At 24.3% G+C, this 23,081-nt stretch overlaps 3 protein-coding genes across 3 annotated transcripts in view; all 3 read left to right on the top strand.

The window, feature by feature from the left end:
- LOC134838014 (protein charybde-like) overlaps positions 1 to 23,081 on the top strand; it is a 246,258-nt gene that overhangs the window by 115,581 nt on the left and 107,596 nt on the right. The window lies entirely within an intron of this gene.
- Positions 560 to 2,149, top strand: LOC134837203 (uncharacterized). Its single transcript, XM_063852568.1, has 5 exons — positions 560 to 756; positions 823 to 894; positions 1,693 to 1,755; positions 1,817 to 2,053; positions 2,119 to 2,149. The coding sequence occupies exons 1-5, from the start codon at positions 560 to 562 to the stop codon at positions 2,147 to 2,149; spliced, it is 600 nt and encodes a 199-aa protein (XP_063708638.1).
- Positions 22,021 to 22,654, top strand: LOC134827302 (uncharacterized). Its single transcript, XM_063839890.1, has 3 exons — positions 22,021 to 22,120; positions 22,185 to 22,282; positions 22,353 to 22,654. Exons 1-3 carry the CDS (start codon positions 22,097 to 22,099, stop codon positions 22,639 to 22,641), a joined length of 411 nt encoding a protein of 136 aa, XP_063695960.1. The 5' UTR covers positions 22,021 to 22,096; the 3' UTR covers positions 22,642 to 22,654.

The raw sequence follows: 23,081 nt of genomic DNA, 5'->3' as shown, positions 1-23,081 counted from the left end.
AAAATTGCTTTTAAAGTCGGAGAAATAAAAATTATTGCTGCAATAACCTTGGAGGCAGTCCAAACATGAATTATGGATGGAATTAACAATGGAAATTATTTGAACGGAAAAAACAAAAAAAATACTCCATTTTACCTACTCTTGATTACTTTTTTTTCAAAATGCGGAAAAAATAAATAAAAATCAATCTCTTTTTTTGACGTTTTTCGGTGATTTATTCTGCATTCGCAGATCACGATGATTTAATTTCGGGTCAAAACCTGTTGCGAAACGAAAATAATCACAACTTTACTCCAGATTTTAATCTGAAAATGCCGATTTCTAAATAAAAATCGAATTTATCGGGCATTCAAGAACAAGTTTAGCATCTGAAAGTTGTCTGCATTGACAAAAAAAGTTTAGAATCCAGTATAGAAGAGATGTGAAAAAAAATTTGCCGAAAAAGACACCTGGGTTCATAATAAAAAATACTTTTTTTTTGCTCGCGAAATATAAATACTGAGCACAAATCCGTGTTTAATCAGTTATCGTTTCGATTTCTTGCTGAGAAGATAAAAAAATGAAATTGCTCATCGTTTTTGCTTTGATCGCCACAGCTTATGCTGGTCAAATCCATGGAGGGCATCATGGAGGACATGGAAGCCATGGCGGAGGTCATGGAGCATCAGGAGGAAATATCCTCGTTCGTGTCGATCCAAGCATCTTAGCTGGCGCTAGCGGCGGACATCAACAAGCAGCTGCTCCTCCTCCTCCCCCGTGAGTTTTTTTTTTGTTTGAATTAAGAAAATTTTTGAGAATTTTTTTTTTTGTGAAATTTTTTAGACCTCCTCCAGCTCCTGCTCCACAAGTCTTCCGTCTTGAACCTGTTCAAGGACATGCTGCTGCTGCTGCTCCGTAAGTTTTTTTTAAATTTATTTTTTGATATGAAATTCTAACATTGATTCTCGAAATTTGGTCTAAAATTTTAACCAATGAATTTTTTTAATCAATTATTCCATACAAATTTTTTTTTTAAATAATTTTTTAATTATGTTCAAAATATTTTTTGAATTTATAATTGAAATATTAAAAAATATTTGTTTCAAAATTTTATTTCGAAAATTTAATTTTTTATGCTTTTTTTATTCATTTATTATAAATATTATTAATTTTTAATTAATAAAAAAAAATTATTTTTTATTAATGATTTATTTCAAAAATTATTTAAAAAATTTTTTAAATTTATTTTTTATTTTTTTATTTTTTTATTTTTTATTTTATATTTATTTTTAATTTTTTTATGAGTTTTTTAAACAAACGCAAAAAATATAAAAATTAATTTAAAATATTATTTTAAAATTCTACTGACGAAAAACTTATAAATTTTAATGAAAATTCAAGCAAAAAATATTTTTTAAAAATTAATTTAATTATAATATTATTTAATTAATTTTATTGTATTAATTTAATTTTTTTAATAAATTAAATTAAAATTAAAAAAAAAAAATAATTTAAACTAATAAATAAATAAATAAAAATAATTTAATAAATTCATTAATTAATTTATCAGTTAAAAATTTCAAATATTCTTTTAAAATTTAATGTCAAAATTAAAAAATATTTAAATATCGAAATTTTTCGAGCAACGAATTTTAGAAAAAAAGTTTTAAAGGTCAATTTTATTAATTTATTTAACATTTCTTTTCATTTCAGACCTCCACCCCCTCCTCCTCCCCCACAAGTTTTCCGTCTTGAACCTGTTCAACAAGCTGCTCCGTAAGTTTTAATTCAAAAAATTTTCTTAATTTTTTTCTTATGAACTTTTTTTTTTAAATAGACCCCCGCCTCCTCCTCCTCCAGCTCCAGCTCCATCTGGCGGCGGTCAAGTTTTCCGTCTTGAACCATATCACGGAGGATCATCAGGCGGCGGAAGCTTCAGCGGATCATCAGGCGGCGGTAGCTTCAGCGGATCATCATACTCATCAGGCGGCGGATCCGGTGGCTTTTCATCAGGCGGTAGCGTACAAACGATCACTTTGAGACGCGTTGGCGGAGGCGGCGGAGGATCTGGAGGGTAAGTTACGAAATTTTTCTTAAAAAATCAATCAAAATATTAATAATTTTTTTTTTTTGAAACAGCGGATGGAACCAAGGAGGTTCTTCATGGTAATTCGTTACTTGCACACTTCTCACTGCCGAAAAATGTTTGAAAAAAATAAATGTACCTGTATTTTAATAATAATTGAAGATTTTGTTTCATTCGTTAATAAGAGATGCTTGTCTTGTAAGATTTCCGAGATTATTTTGAGGAAAAAAAAACAAAGCAATCTACGTGAATTTATTTTATCATTTTTCATTAGCATAAATTAAATGCGAACCTATTTTCTGCTAGATTGAGCGTTTCTGTGTAAATCAAACGATGGAAGCTCGATGGTTGCATAGAAACACAAAAACTCCCCGAATTAAGCAAAAAAAAAAAGAAAAACAAGGGAAGCTGATTATTATTATGATAAATAGCGACAAAAGTGAAACAAAGGCGCAGCATAACAACAAGTTGGTCTTTTATCTCGTTTAATTTTTTCGGTGCTCATTTTCTGCGACACTGCCTGCATCACGAGGGAAGACGTACAAAAACTTAATGAAAATATTTTCATTAATTTACATTTTGATGCTTGACTGAGGAGGACGACGACGGGAAGCGAAATGATTTCCTAAATAAACAATACACCGTAATGTTATAATCACAAAGACGATAAACGTGATAATGTTTGGTAACAATGGCATGACAACAACAACAACAATGAGCGACGACGACGTCGACGAAAACGACGCACTTTCATGCATTTTAATTTATTAGTTAAATATTCAATTTTATTAAGTGTTTTTCGAAGGAGTGAGGAAAAAATTGCTCTGCTCCAAAAAATAATGAGAGTATTTTCAATCAAAACAAAGGCACTGGCAAGAAAATAAATTATTTTGTAGAATCACGTATGTCTTGAGAAAACAGGTTTCGAGGTGCAACGTTTGTTGTGTGTAGAAGTGACTAAGAATGAAAGTGAAAACAGGTTTTTATTCTGTTCTTGTTATTTTTGTACTTGAATGCACACAATAGCACACAAATACACATACAAATGATTAAATAATATTATTGCCAACGATAAAAAAAATATATAAGTGAAAGTCAATGGAGTAAGAATTTTATGGAGACTAAAACGTATTATTTGCATTTAATTTTATTTAATGAAATATTTTTCTATTAAATTGTAAAAATAAGATTTTCTATAAAAATTAAATGAAAAATTTATTAAAAAAAAACTGGTAATTTAAAATAAATTTATTTAAAAAAAATCATTTATATTAATTTTATTAAAGTTAAAAATTAAATTTTATTAAATAAAAAATTTTTTTCGCCTTTCTTAATATTTGTATTCTTAAAAAAATTAATTAATAAAAAAAATTAATTAATAAGTATTAAAAAATATTGATTAATTAAAATAATTTATAATCAAAAGAATTAATTTTTGCTTAATTAAGAAAGAAATTTTAAATTTTTATAACATACATAAACTTTTCAACAAAATCTTTCAAATAAAACAAAATAAACATTTTTTACAAAATTTATAATTAAAAAAGCTTAAATTTGTTATGAAAAATAATAAAAAAATTTTTACATATAATTTTAAAAATTTTAATTATTTTTAAATTTTAAAAAAATTAATAATAAAAAAAAAATTTTTAATAATTAGTATAAATTTAATTAATTTAATATTTTTTTTAATTTTAAATAATTTAAAAATAATTATTATAATAAAAATTAATTTAATTATACTTTTAAATAATTATTTAATAAATATTTTTTAATAATTTTTTTATTTTATTTATTTAAATTTAAAAAAAATTAATTTAAAATTAAATATTTAGTTAGTCTTACGATGAAATTTTAAAAATTTAAGAAAATAAGAAAAAATCAGGTAAAAAGAGAAAACCATAAACAATAAATCTCTTAAAAATGACAACTTCACAGTTTTTCAGGAAATGAGGATTAAATATTAAATTTCAGGGAAAACACTTTTCCATAAAGATTTTTTTTTATTCATATTTTTTTGTTTCGAAAAAAATATATTTTAAATAAATCAGACAAGTGTGTAATGTTAAAAATTTAACCCTAAAGACATCAAAACCAATTTAGAGCCATTTTTACCTTTTTTCACAAAAAAAACATTCTAAATTCCAACAAAACGACAAAAACTGAAATTATATAACTTTTAAATGAGAAATTTATGTAAATTTTTTGTATTATTTTTTGTGGTTCTACTTAGATGAACTTGAAATAATTTTCCATTATCTCCATGCTGAAAGTCCAAAGCAATTCATAAATACAGCTTATTTCGTAATAATAAAAGTCAAATATGGGGTTAGAACGCACAGGAATTTTGTCTATCAAAAAAATAAAAATTCTCTCACACAAGTGAGTTGACCACTTTTTGTACATGTGAAATTTCCATGGACCAACAGCGTTTTTAGTCTGTCTCGAAGATTTATGGGATGCCATTAAAATTATGGAAATATGGATGTCCAAATAGCAATTATTTATAAAGGATTTACAGTTCATCATTTTAATTTTGCTGGTCCCTTCGCATTTATTTTGCCGGAGTTGCGCGTTCTTCAAGTTGGCAAGGACTCGAAGAAATATAGGAAAAGTTGACAGATATAGATGTTGCGTCGTAAATCATATTTATTTTTGTCCTTTTCCGTTTCTTTTGTGTCTCGTACGTGAGATTCTCTAACTTGTTGTCTTTTCGTCTGTTACGGAAAATAAAAAAATTTAAACCACATTTAAATTGCAATAAAATGGTAATCAATCGAAATAAGCTTCACATAATAAATAAATAAATTTCGCAAGTCAATTTCGGGAAAATAACGACAACAACGCGCGAGAGATAGAGAGAACGAAATTAATTAAAATAAAATCATTCATGATGTAAATTCCAAAACTTTTAATTAATTCTGCCGAAACTGACGATTTCGAACACAATGACTGCACAGCGAAACAAAAAAAAAAAATAATTCTCATATCAACCGTTATTGTGTATCTGAAAATTGTAACTGAATTTAAATATATTTTGTTGTGGTTAATGAAAATGAATATTTGTTCGTTTTTTGTGTTGCCTCTCAGCACACGTTTCTCCCCATATTTGCAACAATGTTCCAATAGGGTCGTGTTATTTATCTGCACGAATAAAAAAAGTTTTAATATTTATTGCCAAAAAAATAAATAAAAAACACACACTCGAATAAAATAAATATTCAAAAGTACATCCCTCGCATAATAATAATTATTATGAGGAATCACATGTACCGTAATAATAATTTATCTTGTGTGAATAAAATTTTTCGTCGTATTTAAAAAACAACAAAAAAATTGCACGCAAGCAGCAAAAACACACGCGGGACAAATAAAATTTAAAATAAAATGCATTAAAAACCAAACATTAATATCCTTCCTTGCCTTTCCTGCATATCCTCCCTTCGTCGTCGTGTCCCCTTTCTTTCCTCTTTTTTTTCGGCGGATCTACCTGAAATGGTGCGGGAAATGTAAAATAAATGAAGTAAATTAAAATTCGTTAAATTTTCTAATTTTTATTTAATTATCATTGTACGCTAATTGTTTAATTTTAAAAATTTAAATAAAAATTAATTAATAAAAATTATTAGTTAATAATAAAAAAAATAATTTTAAAATAATAATAAAAAAAATAATAAAATATAAATAATTAAAAAAAAAAAAATTTTGAACTTATTAAAAAAAAAATAAAATTATTAAAATGGGATAAAAATTTAAAAAATATTTTTTTTTAATTTAAAAAAAAATCAATAATTTGGTTCAAAAATCTCACAAATTGAAATTAAAATTTTTTAAATAAAATTAATTATTAAATTATTATTAAAAAATTTTTTGTTAACTTTGAAAAAAAAATAATAATTCAAAAAAAATTTTAAATAATTAGGTAATTATTTAAAATAAAATTTTTAAATTAATTTCAATAATTAATATTTTTTTTTTAAATTTTGTAATTTTCAAAAAATATTTTAATTTATATTTGATAATAATTTAATAATTAATTTTATTAAAAAATTTTAATTTTAATTTGTGAGATTTTAAAATTTATTTAAACTTATTAATTATTAATTTTTATTAAAATTATTAAAACTGAATTATTGATTTTTTTTCAAATTAAAAAAATATTTTTTAAATTTTAATCTCATTATAATAACTTTATTTTTTTAAATATCTAATAAAAATAATAATTTAAAAAAATTAAAAGAATTTTTAATATATTTATATTTTTTTGTTTTTTAATTAAAATTTCCCGCACTTCCTGATGGCTGTTGTTGCCGCGCTAAAAAATCATATGTGACTGCACATAACGAGCGACCCCGATAATGAATGCATTAAATTGCAGGCACTACTGAGTAACCACTCAAAATTTAAATTGTTTCATTTGCATAATGATTGCTTCCGCGTTTTCGCATTGTGTGTATTGTGGCAATAATAATAATAATTATTATTATTATTGTTACTGAGGTAACTCTCTTTTTTGTCTCTCGTCGCACTGTGCAACTCTTGTTAATGTCAAAAAACGGTAAAAATTCACCGAAAAAAAAAACGTTGGTAAGGTGCCGTTTATTGTCTGCACGCGAAATTATTGGCATTAAAATGCAAATATGGGGTGTTTAGCTGCAAATGTGCGCTACTTGTTTCGCACAAAAACACAATAATTATAGGATGTAAAGTGTCAATCAATTATTTTTTGGGTGATATTTTTTCACAAATGCACGAAGAAATAATTAGACCGTTTGTCTAACGAGGGCAATCAATTTGAGGCACTGAGCTGCACCAATTACGGCGAAAAATGACGACGACGGGAGTGCATTAATTAGAATATATTTGGCTAAAAAAAAAAGGAATAACAGCGGATTAAACGCACGTTAAAGGTACGTGTTGCGTGTTACTTCAAATTAAAAACCATCAATTTAAATTAATGTTCAAATTACGTGAATTTCGCAGGCTGACGATGATGATGATGGTGTTTCTAATTATTGCCTCGACTCGGCTTTTTTTTTTCGAATGTGGGGATTATTTTTATTTTATTTTTTTGAAATTTAGCACACACATTCACACAAAACACGGATATTAGAAGGGAAATGTGTGGTGCAGTAATCAAGGCTTAATTGCAGGTGCTGTGGTGACGTGTTATTTGATGTGTGATGTTTTGAGGTCTGCATTGCTGCGGAATCACGAAAATTGTTTTGTTTTAGTTTTTTGAGTAAATTGCTTTTTGTTGTTGTTTGATTTGATGGATTTTTAAATGCTGGTCAAATTCATATGTGAAGTATATGTAAATAATTAAAAAAAGAGATTATAAGGGCTTTTCAATGTCAAATTTTGTGAATGGTTAAGTAATTTTAAATTAATGAAATTTTAAGAAGAATCAGTAATTTTTTTTTGTTAATGAAAATTGATTGAGAAAATTAATTTTGTTGGGAATTTTTTAATTCAGTATTTGAAATTGTTTATTATTTTTAGTTATTAAAATATTTTTAATTGAAAAATATAAAAATATTTTATTTTGAAATTAAATTATTATTTTTTGATAAAAAAAAATATTTAAATAAAATAATAACAATAATTATAATTCTAAATTATCAAAAAAATATATATTTTTATTTAAAATAAAATTAAGTACATGAATATTTTCATGATCAATAAAAATAAAATTTTTAATTTAAATAAAAAAAAATTTTAATAGAATTATTTAAACAAATTTTATTAGAAGTAATTTTAATTAAAATATTTAAAAAATATATTTTTATAAATTAAATTAAATTAATTTTTTTAAAATATTAATAGATATTATATTAGATAAAATATTTTTTTATAATTGAAAATGATTTTAAAAATTATAATTATATTCATAACTAAAAAAAAATATATATTTTTAGAATTTTGTTAATAATTTTATCAATAAAATGTCATCAATTTATCAAATTGAATATAATTTAAAAAAAAAATAAAATTTATTAAAATTGATTTAAATTAAAAATTAAATTAAAAAAAAATAATTTTTAATAGAGTTAATTGTTCAAAAAAATTTTATTAAATGAAACTTTAACCGACTTTAACCAAAATATTTAAAAATATTAAAAAAAAATTGAATTAAAAATAAAAAATATTTAAAAAAATTTATGTTTGTAATTTTTAATTAAATTTTTAACAAATGTAAAAATTAAATTAAATTTCTCTTTATTTTTTATAGACATCAAAAAAAAACCAAATCATTAAAAAAAATTTTTTTTTTCTCAAAACATAAAAAATAATTATTTTCACTGAAGATTTTTAAGTACCCCAAAAACTACTCACTTTATCTCAATTTAACAGATTGTTAATCATAACTTACACAAATTTAAAAGTTTCTAATTACGTCGATTATTTCTCATGAATTTATCTTTGACCTTCGTTCCGTCAACAAAACACATCAAATTAAAATTAAAATAAAAAAAAATAACCATCATCACAGAAAAACCTTTTAAATTAAAACACTTTTTCTGTTTGTAAAATCAGCCAGCATAAAGAAACCAGAGAGAGAGAGAGAGACGCGAAATAAAAGCATCCCATTACGAAGCAGATTAACACCTGACTGCCGCTTTCCTGACGTCACACATTAATACGCACTATTTCCATATCACTCCGCCACATAAAGATGTGAAAAATAATAATAATAATATTTAAATCATGTACAATTAAAAAAATTAACATATTCTGGTCATTTTGGATGCTCAGCTATATATTTTTTTTGCATGCTTCATGAAATTTCTGTGTGTACTTTACTGCCATGCCATTTATTTTAACAATTGCTTTATTTCACACTCTCTGCATATTTTCATATATTAAAAAAAATAAAAACAGAACAAAAAATAAAAGAATTAACATACAAAAATTTATGATACAACATTGACTAACTAACTAAGTGAGTACAGTATCGCACGGAAAAAACGGTAATTTTTTCTCTCTAATTTGAATATTCATTTAAATATTAATTCAAATTGAGATTGACTTGATTTTACTTGCTTGTTGTCGATGCTTATCTGCAAGTACAAAAGCAACAGTTTCCAAAAGTAGAGCTTTGTATTTTTTTTTCGTTCGTACAACAGGTTAAATTGAAACAATAGATTGACCATAATTATATGTTTATTTTGACTGAGATAATAACAAATGAAGTAACAATTTGTTTTATTTTTTTGTGTTCTGTGAATGTGTTTATTTTTCATATAATTATTATTTGGACTGTGACACGAAAATGGACAATCGATGCATACTAAGCGAACTTTTTTTTTCGTGTGTGACAACAACAAAGCACATGCAATGTTGTTCCGTTTGAATTTATGTCGTATTGTTCTGAAAGGTGCAAGAAATGTAAAAATAAAAAATTTTTAAATTTATTTTTTTTTTTATTAAAATATTTAAAATATATTAATTAATTTAATAAACATAAAATAAATAAAAAAATTCGGAAAATTTTTTTAAAAAATATAAAAATGTTAAAAAAAATTAAAAACTAATTATTTTTATTAATTTAAAATTTATTTAATAACTTTTTTATTTAAATTAATTTAAAATAAATTATTTAAAAAAAAATTGAAAAAAATTATTAAATATATTAAAAAATTACGAAAATTATTAAATAAAATATAAAATTTTTAATTATTATTTTTAAATAATTTTTAATAATTTTTTCATAAAAAAATTATAAAATCATTAAAATAAAATTTTTTTAATTATTATTTTTAAAAATAAAAATTAAAATTATTTTTTAATAAAAATCTTCAGATTTTCATTTATTTTTTTTTCATTAATGAAAAATATTATTTTTTTTAAATTATCAAATAAAAATAAAAAAATTGAAATAATAAAAAAAAATAAATTTTAACAATTTTGTTTTTTTTTATATTTTCCGCACTTTTCCGAACAACGACAACGAAAATTGGAATTTGGTGCAATAATTGGCTCTCTTTTGTCTTTCAGTCTGTAAAGTTTTTAATTCTTTTTTTTTTCATCATAATCAGCATTTCAATTAAAACTCGAACCCACAAAATAATTACATTTCGCAGAATTAAAATAATAATTACATCGCGAATGATCTGGGATTGATAAACAGTTTTCCGATTAAATATTTTGTGCCACAAACAAACTCGCGCGCAATGAATATTTAAATTACAAATTATTGCGGTCGTCTGATGAGGTGATTTATTTTTTTTTACATACTTACATATTTCCATTTTTATTTTTCATCGATTTTTTGCATGTCTGACAAATTTTGCAAGATTTTCACTTTGATGAAATACTCGGAATTCTGCATTGCAATTCAATAAGTTGCTTTGAAGATTATTAAATTCCTTTGAACGAGACGAATCAAAGTAATTTGTAGGAAATTTTATTGAAAAGTTTTGATAACCACACAAGTTCTTGTGCAATATTCATCAAAGTTTGTGTGGAAAAATTGGTTTTTGAGACAATTCCTCTCTCTCTTTCTCTCGCTCTGACTGCCAGTCAGTCAACATCCAACATCGACATGACTTTATTGACGTTTGAACGAAAATTTTGTAAACAATGTGTATTGTGTGCCTGCCGATATCTGTCGAATATCAAGGCATACAATTTACATTCTTTTGTTATAGTTGATTTTATGGCAACAACCATCGTGGTGCTGTGGATGCTCTTTGAAAAGTTCGGAGCACTACGATATTGATTTGTGTCTTATCTCATTCGGAAAATTTTCCCTTTGTTGCAAAACCTCAAGGCAAAACACACAAATTACATTCTTGATAATGGCAAATGTTCAAGGCATGCACGCTGCTAAAGCGCTGTTGTTGATAAAATGTTGGATTTTATTCGAAATTGACTTAAACTTTACTTATTTTAATTAAAAATTATTTTTTAGCGTTGAGAAAATGTCGTTTTTTGAAAAAAAAAATTTTTTGAGGAGTACGAAATTGTGAAATTTGTATTAATTTTTATTACTCCTTATTAAAAAACTATTCAAAAATTTATTTTGATTTTTTACCGCATTTCGAAGAAAAAATGCGGTGTTAAACTCGACTTGTTTCAATTTTAATCTATTTATTTAAAATTTTACAAATTTTGAAACATTCGAAACCTTCTATAAATTAATTTTAAAATTAAAGCAATTTTCAAAAAATTTCGAATTTAAAAAAATTATATTAAAATATAAAAAAAATAATTATGAATAAAATTTTCTTAAAATCTTTCAATTATAAATTTTTATGGATCAATAATAACTTTTTTTTTAAGTAAAAGTTTTTATTTTTCAAAATTTTTATTTTTTTTACAAATTTTTATGGAACAATAATATTTTTTTTAAATAAAAGTTTTTATTCTTCAAAATTTTAAATTTTTTTTTTTCAAAAAATTTTCGAAATTGACGTCATTAAAAATCTAGTTAAAAAATTAGAATTAAAAATGAAGATGTTTTCAGTCAAAACTAAATTAAAAAAAATATAAAAATCAAATTAAATTTTCAAAATTAAATTTAATTAGATTAATTAAATTTTAGATTTTTTTTTGGAGTATAAAAAAGTAATTTGTATACAAATTTTCACAATTTCGTACTCCTCACATATTTTTTTTTACATAAAAATGACATGTAGCATCTGCAAAAAATTCTTTAAAGGTTAACTAAAGAATTTTTTGAATTCACTTCATGTCAAATTTTAAAAAATTCCGAAAATTTTCATTTGAGGAGTATAAAGTTGTGAAATTTGTAAAATTGGAATAATAATATTGTAATTGTAAAATTTGAAATAAAATTTAAAAAAAAATTAATCTATCAACATTAAATTTCAACTCTTTTCAAATCACAAGGCATCCAAATAGCATCACTAATCAATACCTTGTGCTAGCTCCAACTATTCCGTACACCCACAGAGGACATTAGCTTTTACAAAGCACAAGATTAATTTGTCCCATATCGTTCCCATATTTTATTATTATTATTCAACGGGTCTCTCTCTCGCTTTTTGTGCCGAGTTGTCATCATGTCACACAGAGCAAGCAAACGGATATGTTAATGACGATAATAAAAAGGAAACCCTATCATTTTGTATCATCTTACGCGCTGGCATGGAAGTAGGTACAAGAAGTCGACCAACATCGACATCGGATTGATACATATTGAGATTTAATGGTCCTTGGCGTATCATATTATTTAGTTGTCATCAAGAGAATAATAATAGAGGAGTGTATGCCGTTGCTCTGTATAAAATTTTATCACATATCCAATGCCTAATTAAATTTATTGAGATGATATGCGAAGGACTTGTGTGCAGGAAATGAAAAGAACTAATTTTTGAGGGTGTATCGCAAAATGGGGCATTTTGCCTTGAACTAAACTCAAGAAGAAGGAAATTTTGAAATTACCCCATTTAGGGGTTGCTGGGATACCACATGTTAAGATAGATGTGCCGGTTCGATAATAATTGGAAAAGCAAATTTGGATCAAGGAAATCTTTTTGCGTCTGTGGAATGAGACGACACACGTGTCTCTTTACATCATTTAATTGGAAGTGAATGTGACAGCTTAGCTACTTATCTTTCACCTCAGTCACACACTCTTTTAACACTATTGTCATCAATTATTGTTCCTTGAACGGTTTCCACGGAAATTGATTAAATTAACTTTTCCTCGTTCGAATTTGGGTTTGCAGATCAAAAGAAACCTCAAGAAAAATGAAAGACGAAAACTTTTATATCGAAGACCTATCTACACGAACGGAGAGATGATGAAGATGGAAATGTGAATAATGTGGGTTTTCTTCGTTTTTCGACATTTACAAAAGAAAACGGAAGGAACGGAATTTTATTGTAAACTTATTGAAGGAAAATAATATTTTTTTTTGGGGATTTTCATTAATTTTTGATCAAAAGCCGAATATGCTTTAGTACTACTACATGTTTTTCCTTTTATCATCATCATGCAGAGAAAGTTATTTGTGATTTGCCGATTTGCTACGTGAAAGATGATTTTTGCTTCCTCGTGTGCCGTTCGTTGTTTTGTTAGCAAAAATCGATCGATCTGAAAAATTGCCTCGATAAAAGTTCGTGTTTGTGTGCGAAAAAGTTGTGTACTCAAGTAAATGCAAAATAAACTTCTCCAGGATGGGATAAGTGAGTTGATGTCGTCGTCGTCGTGAGTCCTGACAAAAACAACAGTAGCAAGATTTTTCGTCCCTTTTCAAGTACACTCGACGAAAATCGAATGTTATTTATTGACATACTAAAGGCAGCGCGCACACACACACGTGTTTGTCTGTTTTTCTTGTTTTTCAAGTGTAATATTTTTTTTTTCGTGTGTCCTTTTCGAAATAAGGATGGTACAATGATAGAAAATATTTTGAATTTCTTTTTTTTTAATTTTTAGGGAAATTTTTTGAGAATAAAATTTATTAAAATTTAAAAAAAATAAAATTTTTCGAAAAAATTTTCAAAATTTTTGTTAAAATTTGTTTTAAATTTAATGTTTTAATTTTTTGAAATTTTTTTATTGCAAAATATTTAAAGAAAAAAAATATCTCTCATAATTTTCAAAAATTTTATTGAAAATTGAGTATTGTAAGCACTTAAACAGAAATAAAAATTTTTGATTTTTATATATCATAAATTTTAAAAAATTTAAAAGAATAATTATTTTTCTTTAAAAAATTAAATAATTTTCATTAAAAATAAAACAAAATTGAATATATTCAATATATGGACTTTTTAACATTTTTTTTTTAACATTTTTAACATTTTAACATTTTAATAGAAATTTGGAAAATTTTGTCTAAAATTAGTGAAAAATGTACCAAAACTTGAATAATTTGGTATTATACAAATTGATTTGCTACTCAATGTTAATTTCACAAAAAAAATTAGAGGTACTCAAAATATTTTTTAATATGTATCAGCCCAATAAAAATTTTTGAAGTTCAAAATTAAAAATCTTGTTAATATCTAAAATTTTATAATATATAAAAATTTCGAACAATAAATTAAATTTTAAAAAAAATTAAATAATTTTTAAAATTTGATTTTTTATTGAAAACTTATATAATTGTATTTTTTTTATTTAAAAAAATAATTAATTAATTTTCAAAATTAAAATGAAAAATTAAAGTTTTATATAAATCATTCTAAATTTTAAAAATTATTTATTAAATCAAATTATTATTTAAATTTTAATAAAAAAAAATTTAATAAATTTTAATTATTTATAAAAACAAATTTTTAAAATTTAAGAAATTTATAAATTAATTTCAACTTTTGCATTGTCCTAAAAATGTCGTTAGTATCGTGTCTCAACATTTTTTCGAACATCCTTTTTTAATTAAAATCGATTTGACATTCGGATAGTCAGTCGTTCGATATATTTAACAAATTTTTTGGCAACGCAGAGAGAGAGAGAGTAACACACACTGGCACCATTAAATTTAATATTGACCATAATTATCTCAAATGCCAATCCCATGGCATGCTTCATGTGTCATTTGTGTTTGTATATTCGTTCCATCATCCGAGGAATAGTATGCATGTAGCGACAATTGAGGCCCATAAAATTTTATTTTCGTACATTGCTAGCAGTGCGTCGACATCGGCAGTTGTTGTTGTTGTAGGACAAAAATTAATTTTTGGCATTCATTTATTCAATTTGTTCAACTTTTTGTACATGCCAGTAATTATTTTCTGTTTTCAGTGTTTTGTTTACACACGTAACACACACACACACACACACATGATGGGCATTTAACACGGGAATGAATATTCAGAGATGATTATACGATTGACTGGACATCAATTTTAAACTTGGTTGTATCTGGATGACCAATGACGTGCCTGCCAACCATCGATTTGTCACTGAATTCAGTTGTCGCTTCAATTTGAGGTTCGAATTGATTGATTGTCGTTCGATTTTTCGGAGAAACGAAAGGAATTTACCATTTTTCGACACGTGAAGAGGGTACCGTGCGACGCCCATGGATCTCCAATTATAACAAAAATGTAGTCAATTAAAAAGGACATGATTTTAATTATATTTAGAATGCCCAGAAACAGTGTATTTGGACAGTTACTATCGGAATGAAATAATGCCGGACTGTAAATTGGGTTGAGTGAGGACATTTTTAGATGAGATTTCATCAATGGACATCCTGAAAAATATTTAATTTGAAATTTTTATTAGAATTGAACATGTTTTTGAGTGAAAAATAATTTAAAAAATTGATTAAATTAATAAAAATAATTTTAAATTATTTTTATGTCTCTAAAAAAATTAAATAAAAGTTAATTAAAAAAAATAAATAAATAAAAAAATTAAATTAATATTTATTAATTAATTAAATTAATTATTTTATTTATTTGAATTTACAAAAATTTTTCAAAAATAAATAAATCACAAATTTTAATAATAAACTTAAAAATTTCTTAACTTTTGACTTATTCTTAAAAATATTTTAGATTATTTTATTTAATTTTTAATTAAAATGTACTTTAAATACTTAAAACTACGAGTCAAATGTTAAAAACTCACTTTTTATCCATTTCCTAAAAGACTTAAAACACAATTTGGAGCAATAAAGTCCTCAATTTCTAAATAATCTTCTGTTTCTGTTTCAGTAACTGGCTCATTTGTTGTTGTCTCTTCTATTTTATCTTTGACAGATCCTGATATAACCTCACTTTTGAAATTTGACGGCATTAAACTTGATGCACAACTCACATTTTCTAAATTTAAAATAAGATTAATTGTCAATATTACTAAAATTATCATTTTTGCATGATTTTACTGCAAAAATTACTTAAACAGACATCTTTTCGTGTTAGTGTTCGATGAATCAATGATACACGCTCGCATAATTAAATAAAAAGTCGCATATTGTTTACAATGTTATATACTTTTTTGCGTTTCTATTTTGTAAATTAGTTTTTATGTCTCTAAAATGTACTTTTATAATTTTTTTAAATAACAAAAAAATATTTTTTAATTAAACTTAAAAATAATAATGAATTATTAATAAATATTAAATATTTATTTTTTCTTTAATAAATAAAAAATAATTTTAATAAAAAAAATATAAATAAAATATTAATTTAAAAAAAATATTAATAAAATACCTAAATTATTCAAAAATTATAAAATATTTTAATTAATAAAAAATTTAAAAAACTAATTTTTTTATAAAAAATAAAAATTTATTCAGTTAAATTTAAAGAAAAAATAATAAATTTTTAATAAAAATAATTTTTTAAATAAAAAAATTAAAATTTAAAAAAATATTTTATTTTATTTTAAATTAAATAATATTTTTTTTATTATTAAATAAATTAAAAATATTTTTTTAAAAAAATACGCTCAAGTCATTTAAGCAACACAAAAATTATAATTATAATTACGAATACACAACTTGCAATTGCATGTCTCATCTAAAAAAAATCATGTATAAAAATATAATTTACACGATAATAAACGATAAAAATATTAAAGATGACGCACAATGTGAATAAACTGAATAAAAACTCGCAACATCTAAAAAAATAATTTAACACAAGCGCATTTTTTATTTCAAAACACCTTTAAAAAATTCATGGACAACCTGAACCCCGAAATTTTTTTCATCTCCTTAAACTGGTAAAACAAGTTGGCTCATTTTTTTGATTTCTTTTCTTTGCATATCGTTAATTTATCGCTTATTGTTGTGTTGTGGTTGACTTACACGCGCTACTTTTTTTCAGAAATATTTTTTTTTGTATTCATCATATTTTTATAAACAACAGCAGCGCGTGCAGTAAAAAAATAAAAGCAAACTTTTGTCACATTTTCAGCAAAATAAACGCTTGTGTATTAATAAATAACTTTTTTTTAATGAATCATCGATATTAACCATCAATTACTTTTAAAAGGTCGTCTATTGTGCAGAATTTTCAATAATAACGACAAAAAATGTCAAAAAAATAATGTATCATCGTTTCGCTTTGTGTTGGCGTGTGTTTGTCAAAAAGGAACAAAAAAAATCAAAAAAAACTTTTACTACACTTTATCATGCGTATCTATCAATTTCCATCAATTTCCGTGATTACGAAAGAGCCAAAAGTGCGTGGGTCTCCATTTATCGTCAAATCCAATCACACCGTAAACAATATTTTTATGGATATATTTTTAATGTCCGTTACTTTTTTTTTCGTTTTTTTGATTGAATCCACTTAAGATTATTAAAAATATTTTTTTTTGTCAAGTCTTTTGATGCAAACAATGGATGTCGAGGACGACAAAGGACACGCCTCAGCAATTTCAATTTTCCCATTTAATATTTTTTTTTCTTTCTTTTCTTTCTTTTATTAATATTTTTGGTTTAATTTGGAAATTCATGTATAATTGATGGGGCGAACGCCGAGACACGGAAGAATTTCCGCAAGAATCAAAACCTGTCACCTCTATTAATGGAACTTTCACACCTTGTTATCGATGTATTTTTTTTTTTGCTTTGACGGAGGGAAAAATAAGTGAAAAAGTCCGATATTAATCTAATGAAAAAAGTTTAAGCAGATAAATAAGGAAATATTGACACGACCGGGACGTTTATTTATGTTTTCAAAGTTAATTTTCATAAATTTATAATGTTTTGTTTGACAAACGGAGGCAATTTCATTACTTTTTTGCTATTTCTGCTACTATTCTCGGAGAAAAGAGAAATTGTATATTTTATTTTAAATAAATATAATAAAAAAGTTTATTATTATTTATTTTTCCATTTTCAAAAAAAAAGAAAACTTTTTTATTTTTCTGTTGTAGAAAATAAAGCAGAAGGGAATTTTAATATTTATTCATAAATTAAATAATTTTCTTTCTCTTTGAATGTATTCAAAGGAAAATTCAAGAAATTCCCCAGAAATTCGATGACAACTTCAGAAAAATCACCTAATCAAATATTTGCTGCCTCAAAATTCCTTTTTTTATTTTTTCCCATGACTCATTTCATAATTGCATAAAAACCAATGAACTTTTGTTGGCAAACCTTCATCATCAATTTTGTATGTTAAAAAATGTTTTTCCTAAAAAATTGAGTTTTAACGGGTTTTTCGTTATTTTTTTACGGGAAAAAGCGCTTGTCTTTGTCAACAACGAGGTTTTTGGATTTTTCTCTTTGCAAAAAAAAAATGTAAAATAACTTTTCAGAGTCGAGCATACTTTTGTACTAAAATACATTTATAAATAAAAATAGTCAGAAAAAAGTGCTTGATACCGCAGACGAGACCATAAACGTGGTTTTTGCATCTCTCTTCATGCACAATTTTTTTTTGCTCGGAGAGTCGTCGTGAAATGGTCGAGTTGAGAGGCTTTGTAAATATAATGAAAAATCCTTATGGTTATTTCAAGCGTACATTTCCATTGAGTTTTTGTGTTTAAAAAGCTTCACCTGACCTATTTAGTGTTTGTTTCCGAACTGATGTTGCTGACGAAGTCTTGTTATCAGGGATGCAAAAAATTTATTAATTAAAAATAATTTAATTTTAGATTTTATTAAGTTTTGCTTAAGTTTAATTTTTTTGAGATATTTTTCAATTTTTTTTATTAATTTTTTTTTTTAATTATTTTTTTTAAAATTTTATTTAAAAAATAATTATTAATTTATTAATTTTATAAAATGAATTATTAAAATTAAATTTAATTTAATTATTTTTTTTTAATTTATTAAAAAATTTTCTATTTAATTTAATTTTTAAAAAAAAAAAAAAAAAATTTAAAAAAAATAATTAAAATATATTTACGAAAAAATATTTGTTTTTTGACCTTTTTAATTTATTTGTAAATTTAAATGTTAAAAGCCTTTTGAGTCAAAGTATTCTTAAGTCATAAAAATAGATTTGCAAAAAGTTCATACTTAACCTTAAGCTTAATAAAAATTGAAATTAACCAAATTTTGAATATTTTTTTTTATTTTCAAGAAAATTAAAAAAAAAATAAAATATCTTAAAAAAATTAAAAATAAATAAATAAATAAAAATTTAATTTTGAAATTTTTTAAATAATTTTTAATTTTAAAAATTATTTTTATAATTAAATATAATTTTTTGTAAATATTTATTTAAATATTTACTTCAATTTTATTTTTTTAATTTTATATTTTTTTTTACAATTTGCATAAATAAATATTTTGAAAATATTAAAAAAAAATCCTTAAATTATGTAAATTTATTTGACTTTGGTCGAACTTAAGTTACTTATACTTTAGCTTAAGTCATAAAATCCTGAATGATTGTGACTTGATAAGTTTTTGCATCCCTGTTCTCAACTTTTCTCGAAAGTTGCATGGAAACTCGTGTCGGTTGGTTTTCCATTCAAAAGCTGTTATTATTATAAAATAAATATGAAATCATTTATTACGTTCTATTGTTGTGTGCGACTTGAACAATTTATTACACGTTCCGAGCTCGGTAGACACAGTCAATGAATAATGTCAGGATTTTATTTTGTTAAATAAAATTTTATTCTCTTCAATCAACACACAAACAGGCAGGCAGGCAGGCGAGCAAGCAGCAGCAGCAGCCATATCATCATCCATTGAAAAGTCCATTTAACTTTTTCGTTTGAGTTGATGGGGATGACGACGTCGACAACAACGAACGACGGGGCGACAGGAGAGAGAAGTGAGAGTGTGGGAGGGAGAGAAATCTTTCATTCATTCATTTTTCTGGCTGCTGCTGGCTGCATGAATTATTTGCTTCGGCTTTTCTGACAGAGAACGATGACTTTGTTGGTTTTCATATGCTTTTAGTTTCCTGTTTCGGCACATTTTGTGCATAAAAACGTCTTTTTTTGCCTCGCACTAAAATATTGCCACGCCAACAGGAGAGACGAGAACAAAATGTTTTTATAATAAATACACAGAAAACATTTTGTGGCAAAAAGAAGAAAAAAAAAGTAAATTCAAAAATTTTTAGCTCGATCTGCGTTACACTCACGTCTATGGGAAGCACCAAGGATAATAGTAGACAAATGTTACCACAGTGACTCGCACAAAAATAAATAAATGGAAAAATATCACGTCACTTAGGGCTGTGAAATTATAAAAAAAAAATTTCAAATGCGGATAAAAATGATGCAAAAAAAAATAATTTTTGTTTAGAAAATATGATTTTTATGTTTTTAACAAGCGTTTAATGTTAATAATAAATGTAAAAACGGAACAAATGATACAAAAAGGGACATTTAAAGGCAAAACAAGCTGGCTGGCAGACGAGCGGTATTTAAAGTAAGCTCATTGGATATATAATCATTATTATTATTGCGTTTTGTGACAGTCATCGTCCTGAATTGCAAAAAGGATTTGCTGATTCATTTTCATGTTTTACGTGTGTGAATGCGTGGCGATGTTGTTGTTGCTATTTTTGTATCGCATGTCGAAGTACGTGTAATTGATATAAAAAGGACTAAAGAGATTATTTGAAAGATTATATCCTTAATCATTTCACTCTGTGTCTGTAATGGCACGAAGCTGAACGATTTGCAACATTTGTGAACTTTAAAAAAAAGGGTAGCGACTTTAATGGTAAATCTGGATTTTTTTTGGTTTTGTGAAAAATAAAGAGGATTTATTTTATTTTTAAGTAATTTAAATTTCTAATAAATTAAAGAGTAAAAAATAATTTTTACTCATAAAATTGCAATAATTTTTGGACATTATACTTTATTCAATTTTCTTAATTAAATAATTTTTTTAATAAATATTTTAGAAATAAATTAAATAAATAAACAATCAAAAATTAAAAAATATAAAAATTATTTAATTTTTTTTTAAATTATTTTAATGTTTAATATTTATTTATTATATTTAACTTTTTTATTTTATTTATTATTTTAATAAAAATAAAAAAATTTAAATTTTTTATTTAATTTAGGAAATATTTAAATTCTTTTTTAATATTAAATTTTAAAAATTTTATTTAATTTTTTATATTTATTTATTTTTTTTTTTTTTTTTAATTTTTTTTAATTAAAATATTAAAATAAATAAATAAATAATTTATATATTTATTTTTTTCAAAATTATTTAAATTATTTTTTCCATTTAAAAATTTTAAAAAAGTATAATATTTTCTTAAATTTTTACGAAACAAATTCAGATCTTACTTTTAAGTTGAACAATTTTTATTAAAATATTTAAAAAAAAAATCATTAATTGACCTTAAAATTTAAAAAAAAATTAAATAAAATGAAATTAAAATTTAATTTAAAAAAATAATATGTCAATTTATGAGAAATTTAATTTAATTTAATTTTTTTTTTAAATTTTCAAATTAATTTATTATCTTAAAAATATTGCGATAATGGTTAAAATTTAATTAATTTTAAAAATAATATTTTTTTAAAATTTTTTAAAATATAAAAATTCATCTATAACTTAAAGAATTTATTAAAAATTAAAAAGAAATATTAAATTTAAATATCAGGAAATTTTTTAAAACGACCGTTAAAAATTCAAACAATTAAAAAAATGGAAAATTTAACGACTTCTATCGGTATTTCTCAATTACGTTACAAATTATAACAAAAACCCATAAAATTAATTAAAAACCAACACTTAACAATACAAAGTTATTTAAATTCAAGTATATTTAAACAGTTCGTTGAGAAGTTGTGTCAATCACTGTTGTGACAGTTTCGCGCTCTCTTTTCGCGGGAGAATCTTTCAACTCGTGTTATCATTAGCATTTGTTGTTTATTTGTGTATTGTGGCGTGATGGTGTCTCCATCAATTTTAACTGACTTGACTGAATCGTAGAACTGGTTTGATTTTTATTAATATTGAAACCTTCATGCGGCGAGAGAGACCTCATCTGAGCTGTAAATAGAAAAAAAAAATAAAAAAAAAGTTGCGCTCTATAATTATAAGAATCATTAAAATTGGCGTTCTCTATTGCAAAGCACTTCAGACTGTCTGACACTAAACATCTTGCTTGTAATTTTTTTTTTTAATTTTTAATATTTGTGCGGAAGTAAAACTGGATATGCTGGAGCAAATTAGTTTCAGAGTGAGTTGAGAAAAAAAAAAACTAAAAAAGTTACAATATTGTATCACGAGCATTTTTTTTTCAGAGAGTCTTTTATCTGTCACTTGTGATTAGCGTTATTCACGAGACAGTAGACGCTCGAGTGATTTTAACAGAAAATGTCAGTGTTGAACCGGTCATTGAGTGAGTTGTTGTTGTATTTATCTTGCACTAACCTACTTTTTGTTATTTAAATAATATTTTTTTTTTGCAGAGCAAACTCCATTTCACCATTTGACAGCAATGCACGTGCGCGTCTCGAGTTGTTCAAGCTTTTTAGATCTTTAGATGTAAGAAGTTTCATTCCCTTAGCTGATGATGAGAAATATATCTTGAAGAAATTGGAGTTTCCAACGTTTGATGAATCGGAAGAAGAAATTGAAGATGATGACGAGTTCGATCTTTTGTGGTTTATTAATCCAAAGTTACGGGAATCGCTGACAGGGGGCGCTGCAGTAAGAAGAAAGAAGCCGGAAAGCAGAAAAAGTACAAAGGAAAGCTGAAAAGAATTTTTTTTTTAAATTTTATGTGTACAAATTCGAGTATCATTAAGTCAAGTATAATGTCTATGAAGTACTTTTTAAAATGCAAAATATTGAAAACAAAGGAAACTTCGTTAATTTTTTCGATTTGAGCGTATTTCAAAGAGAATTAATGGACCCGTAACTTCGTTCTACCCATCGAAATTTATTTTTTTGTTTTTAAAAGCAGAAATCCAAAGCTTAAACTTAGTTTTGGATTTCTGCTTTTAAAAACAAAAACAAGAAAAAACTTCGGTAGAACGAAGTTACGGGTCCATTTTTGTTTGAAATACGCTCAAATCAAAAAATTAGCGAAGTTTCCTTTGTTTTCAATAATTTAAAAAAAAATTAATGATTTTTTGTTTTTAAATATAAAAAATATTTATTAAATTAAATTATTTAAATAATTTCTTAAGAAACAG

This window comes from Culicoides brevitarsis, chromosome 1 (assembly GCF_036172545.1).
Source record: "Culicoides brevitarsis isolate CSIRO-B50_1 chromosome 1, AGI_CSIRO_Cbre_v1, whole genome shotgun sequence".
In the NCBI taxonomy this organism is placed as follows: Eukaryota; Metazoa; Arthropoda; class Insecta; order Diptera; family Ceratopogonidae; genus Culicoides; species Culicoides brevitarsis.
Note: the sequence above shows the minus strand (reverse complement) of the source record. Positions and strands in the feature narration are given on the sequence as shown.